At 39.1% G+C, this 6,000-nt stretch overlaps 1 protein-coding gene across 3 annotated transcripts in view; it reads left to right on the forward strand.

Moving 5' to 3' along the window:
- The window catches only part of NFATC2 (nuclear factor of activated T cells 2), a 47,592-nt gene extending 41,815 nt beyond the window's left edge, over positions 1-5,777 (forward strand). For 2 of the 3 annotated variants that reach the window (XM_053452840.1, XM_053452841.1), the window contains exon 10: positions 4,989-5,777. In XM_053452840.1, the coding sequence (XP_053308815.1) occupies positions 4,989-5,044 (56 nt within the window). In that variant the 3' untranslated portion in view covers positions 5,045-5,777. Of the gene's footprint in view, positions 1-1,729; positions 1,818-4,988 lie in introns of all 3 variants that reach the window. The other variant, XM_053452842.1, reaches the window with a different exon arrangement.
- The last annotated feature ends 223 nt before the right edge of the window (positions 5,778-6,000 follow it).

Below are 6,000 nucleotides of genomic sequence, written 5' to 3' on the forward strand. Positions count from 1 at the left end.
CCTCCAACCATTAATGAAGGGCTAATTGTCCTCCGAGGCAGGCGGCCATCACTATCTGGCAACAAAAGTGCATTCAGCGGTTTAAAGCCCAGACCGCATTCAGGTGATCGCTGCAGCTGGATGCATACATTACACGCTGAAATCAGGTCACGTAAACGCTATAGTAGTTTCAACATAACCGCAGAACCCCTTTGGATACCTTTTCCTTCTGCCTTAACGATTAAGCTTCAAACAAGCAAAAAAAGTTGGCTACGGAAGAGACGGGATCGGTGCGCCGGGCTGCAATTAAGGGTTAGAGCGCTGATCTGTGAAATCTGATTTAACCCTTTTCCTTTCCATTGGAGTTTCAACCATTTGAGTCTTATTTCTTTTAATACAATGTATATAGCATCCATTGTCCTTTCTTAGATTGTTAAGACGATCTGATTTCTAAAATGAAATTGGTGAATTTATATATATATATATACAGCAAGGGGGTTTCAAGAAAGTTTGGGTTGTGTATAAGGCTATCCTAAAGAATGTATTCAAAAACAGGGGCTATATGGGCCAAGAGGTACTTTTCTGCCATCGTTAAAGGGACGCATCAGCCATGATATCATAGCTGAGTGGTTCCTTTAAATTTTCCTCCTTGCAAGTGCTTTAAGTAGCCAATCAGTGGCCCCAAAACATGCAGTGCCTCTGCTCTGGAGCTGCAGCTTCTCCTAAAGGTAAGTACTCCATTTTTTACAGGGTTAGTGAATGCGTAATAAAGTACTTACACATTACTTTAATATACATTCTTCTCATGGCACCGGAGCGTCCCTTCAGCTATGTTTTAGGTAGGGAACTTGTTTTCCCATAATCCCTGGATCCCTGTAGCAGAGTTTTTTTTGATCTCACAAAGGGTGGAAAAAACTGGTTTATATTTATTCTAATCTATTAATATGACGCAGGCATGACAGTTCGCAGAACCTCCTTTATTTTCCCCGTATTTAAATGCTCTCGTAATCCTTAATTTTGATGACATCATGACCTTGGATTCATAGGTTTGTGATAAAACTGGGTGTTGAGATTGCGGAGAATTTGTTTTAAATTAACGTTTCACTTTTTACAGAAACGCATGGCAGATGGCAATATATTAATTGATATACGTAGGGTTTGGTTCTTTTGGAACACATATCAATATTGGCCAAAGAGGGAAACTCTAGAGGAATGACTAGGAGGAAGACCAAGACTAGTAAACACTTAATAAAGTGAATACACCATTAGAGTTTTAGGGCTATAAAACAGGGCAATACACTACAAAAGAGAGTAGATATAAGTGGAGCAGCCTCCCAGCAGACATGGTAGAGGCTAATACAGGAATTTAAACATGCATGAGGTAGACATATGGCTCCTGAATCTAAGACACGACCAATGACTGATTAAGATTTGAGTCTTTACAGCCTAAATGGCCCTAATGTGTCTCATTGGCCCAAAAAATAAGTTTCTATCAGGGGAGGAAGAAGGGACACAGGGGTTTGGGTCCCATAGAGGTACTGACTCTCCTAAACAGGGATACTTAGTAGGTATGAGTTCTAATTTAGTATATTTAGTGCCGACTTTCCAACGCTTATCAATTATTACAGAATGGATGACTTTAATTATTATAACTTGGTATGTGACACAGAAAATCCAACACAAAAAAAAAAAATTTAAAAATATATATTTTTTTTTCTACTCAAAAATGATTTTTGCAAATCTTTTTCAGAGCTGATAGATACAAACCTTAGCTGGATACAAAACATAATTTGAGACAGAGTGACAGTGATCTATGAGTCAAGAAATGAAAGTAAAAGGTAACCAATTTTTTCCACCTTCTCTCCAGAAATGCCTTTCACTGACAAATTTTCTGCTATTTTTTTTTTAAGCGTACTTTTGGCTCTGTTTCCCCCCCCCCTGTCATCTCAATCTGCCGCTAAAGAAACATCTCTAATGCCTGCTTCCTGTCTTAAAGCGCTTCTTAAACAAAAATGTATGCGTTCCGAGCTGTCCTTTGCATGTTTCCGTTATCTTAATCAGATAACCCCTTATATTGACTTATGTGTGAATTTATTTAATACAGAAAACAAAAAAAAGGTTGAAACGGTAATCAAGGCTACCCATTTAAATGTTGGAAGCCCCCCCCCCCGAATCTTTGTCTGCCCTGGTGTTTTCTAATAGGGAGGTAATGTAGGTTGTTGCCATTCCTGAGAACTCTCAGAGTTTGACCCAGAGTCTCAGGTTTTAGCCCCAATCTCAGGGTCTTAGGGTGAAGGGGCAGGTTCTCAGGGTCATACAGTCTGGAGCTGACTCCTTCATATCCACCCCCCCCCCGCCGTGATCATATATAAGACTCCCAAACTCCTTTAAATAATGACAAGGCAAGGTTTCCAAGGTGGAGCCGTATTAGAGCCAACTACACAGAATCTTAACGATGGGTTATTAAAGGGTTAATATTCAAGAGTCTCGGGGTCAGACCATTAAGAAATTTCCCAGGGATGGTCATTACCCAGAACCCCAGCTGCAATGGGAACTCTATGGGGCCTACTTGCAAAGAGCAAATCATATCATCACCTTATCACCATAGCAACTAATAAAAGTGTCGCCCCCCCCGATGCCCCTGAAGCACTGTAAGCATTCCAGAATACCAACACTGTCTTAAATCTGGGTGGTTGCGCGGTTGAATCCCGCAGGATAATAGGCATCACATGCATTTTGTCCGTGTGGGGCCACCATAGCATAAACCCCAGGACTGTATACAGTCATAATCCACCCAGCTGTATATACAGTAATAACCCCCAGTGCTGTATACAGTAATACCCCCTAGCCCTGTTAAAAGTAATGTTTGTCGGTGACAAAACCTGGTTTTATCCCAATTTGGCCCATTGAGTGTTCTTTATCTGTAGACCTGGAACCCGCCATTGTTGTCAGTCGTGTGATATTTTGGGTGACTTTCCCTGTTCAATCACCACACTGAGCTGATGCTTTATAGCAATGCTAATGAAGTCCGTTCCTCCATAGACTTCCAATAGTCAGAGTGACCCAATGGGTGATTAAGACTGAGCCATTCTATTCTTTATCACAAGCTGCATGATGAGTAGTCAGGACGGTTGTCTAGTAGATCGGGGCTCTTTGACCCTATACAAGTGGCTAATATGCAGCCGCCTGAAAGCATTATATTATGCAAAACTAAAAATATATTAAATAAGCTATATTATACCATTTATTTGGTATTCTGTAGGATGATACAGAAGCCATGCCACGTTCACAGAGGGAGTGACCCCGTCGTCACCCACTTCTATTACCGACTGCTATTTTTATACACTTAGTTTCTAAATACACCTCTCATTTCCTGGACATGGGTAGTGAAATTTGCAAGCAATGGCGCATTTACCATAAAAATAGAAACCGTTTGACTATTTATATAAAATGTTGGGGGGGGGGATACAAATCAGTCAGTGTTCAGCCCGGGGTTGGTAATTTTCACGTAGGCAGCGTGATCTGGAGCTGTGGCTACAAACGTAATCCAAATACTTTATTGGGGTTATTTTAAGGTGGGGGGGTTATAAAATATATACCCGACGGTGCAGAAGTTACTTTAGTATGTTATATGTTAATTTTAATTCATGATAACTGTGAGCTTTTCCTACAATCACAGGGTCTTGGGGTATTGGGTTTCTGGATGAAGGGGCACATTCTTAGGGAAATATAGAATTTGGCGGAAATAAGAACCATTTGGCCCACCCAGTCTGCCTGTGTTACAGTGCAAGTAATCAAGTACTGGGGTAACTTCCCGTGGAGCCCCCACAGAGCCTTCCCTCTACCGCTCCCTCTATAGGAGTTGTATTCATGATAAAGAGGTAGGGTTGGCGACAAATAGAGGGTAACCCCAAAATCACATTATGAAGATCAGGGAATGGGTGACACCTGTGTAGGGGGCGCACATGACAAAATGTTAGTGTGAATAGGTAGATTCTCAGTTTGTTTCCCAATTTCCTATCGCTTGTTTATTTACAATGCTCTTAGGTTGCAGCACTTACCCTTACTATACATAAAATTTAGGTGTTTTTAGAAAAAAAGATCTGATTTAGGGAAGTTTGGTAAAATTTGTCCCGTTATAGGCTGTTTTTACGATTAACGCATTATGGAATGCAAATTAGAGGTTTATTATGGCTGGCAAATGTAACATTTTTTTTTTTGTAATTTGTTACATAGAATATTTTAAGTGAAAAGAATGGAATATATTACTTTTTCTTTAAAACATTGTGCATAGATGCAAACAAAGAGAGAGAGGGAGAGAGGGAATTAGACATTCATATAATTGAGCAAGATATTAGGCCAATCTATTTTACACAGACTTCATACCTGCCTTGTATATATGTTATTTCACTATATTATAACTTATATTGCTTAATATAGAATACCGGGATCTGGGTTATTTCAGTGCCCGTTATCCCTGACATGTATTGCATTCTTTAGACATTCCTTTAATAGATAGAAGCTTTCCTTCTTTATTTCTTAAAATAATGTACATTTTATTTATACATTACCGACCTCTTCTTGTTATTTTGGTTTCATAGTTTAGCAGATATAACCTATGGTTGCTGCCATTACCTACTATCTTAATCACCAGTGGCTGTGCTGTCTATTTGGGGCCATTTTGCTGCATGACATCACATCCTGACACCAGTGTGAGCTGGGTATGATGTCATATGCCCATAGTTGCCAGCATACAAAGTTACCACCATGCTCTGCGCCGACATACATTGCATGCTGCCAAATATACAATGTTTGAAGGATAACCAAATTAAGATTTTTTCACAGGTAGATTGTATGGGATTTAAATTATCAAAACACAATTTTATTGTTTGAAAATTAATCGGCGGTAACAAATCCAAACGGTGTTTTCCATAGGAACGGTAAAGTGCTAACGTTTGATTTTTTCCCCCTTTTATAAATATTTTATTTATTTTCTCTTTTGTCTCCAGTTAATGAAATTATCAGGAAGGAGTTCTCTGGCCTGCCTTCCAGAAATCAAATATAGAGGACCGGATCCGCTAGACAACTTTTACTGAATGCTTCCACCTCTGACCTCCTCGTATCTTTCGGCTTGTCCAACCACCTTCTGTTTCCTCCCCTTCCATCGCAAGAAATCCATTTCAACGCAAGAAACAATATACTGGCACACAATCTGCTTTGGCAGTTTTTTCGCAGCTAATCAAATCGTTCCTGTAAACATCAAAGCGACACTCTTCCTTTTTGGTCGTAAGACTTATTGTTCTGTCATAATAAATGTGTAACAAAAGGAACATTAAGCAGAGGGAAGGTCTATGAGAAATGTCCATTCTAAAGTGGGGTCCAAATAAAGTAATATATATATATAGAATTGTCATTAATCTTCTATTGTTCTTTGAACTTAAAGCAGGTCTTCAAACATCTAAAGCGGACTGCAATTGTGTTCCTCAAATCGGAAATAGAGGCTAAGGGGAGCATTTAAAGGCTCTCGTAGTGTAAATATAGTTCCTGGCTGTCAAAAAGAGAAAAAACAAAACAGAAAGGTCCTCTTTGTCTCATCTGTGCTCTTCAACAACCAACAAAGCCGACAATTATACCTTTAGAAACTCTGGATCGTAGCAAGGCTTGTGTCTTCTAAAAAAAAAGAAAGCCACCATTCCAAATAGAATTATTCCCCAACAAACTAGTTTTTGGATCGTAAATCCAAAGAAATAGCTTTAGCTGCAAGGTTAAGTTTCAGTAGGACATTTAGAAGGTTGAGGAAGGATACATATTGTATTTCATCTATTACATTATTGTCCAAGGTGGCCATGGTATAAATCCAGGTCTTTTGGGAACGTCCAAAAAATAATAGTCCTGATTATTTTTCCGAGTTTATTTCCTTACATTTTATATACTCAGGTAGCTGTTTTTTTGTAAGGTATTGGTAAATCCCCATTTTTTTAACCTCAAGTCAAATTACCAAAGCCTCTATGTTGCAAATAG

Source organism: Spea bombifrons, chromosome 13 (genome assembly GCF_027358695.1).
Source record: "Spea bombifrons isolate aSpeBom1 chromosome 13, aSpeBom1.2.pri, whole genome shotgun sequence".
Classification (NCBI taxonomy): domain Eukaryota; kingdom Metazoa; phylum Chordata; class Amphibia; order Anura; family Pelobatidae; genus Spea; species Spea bombifrons.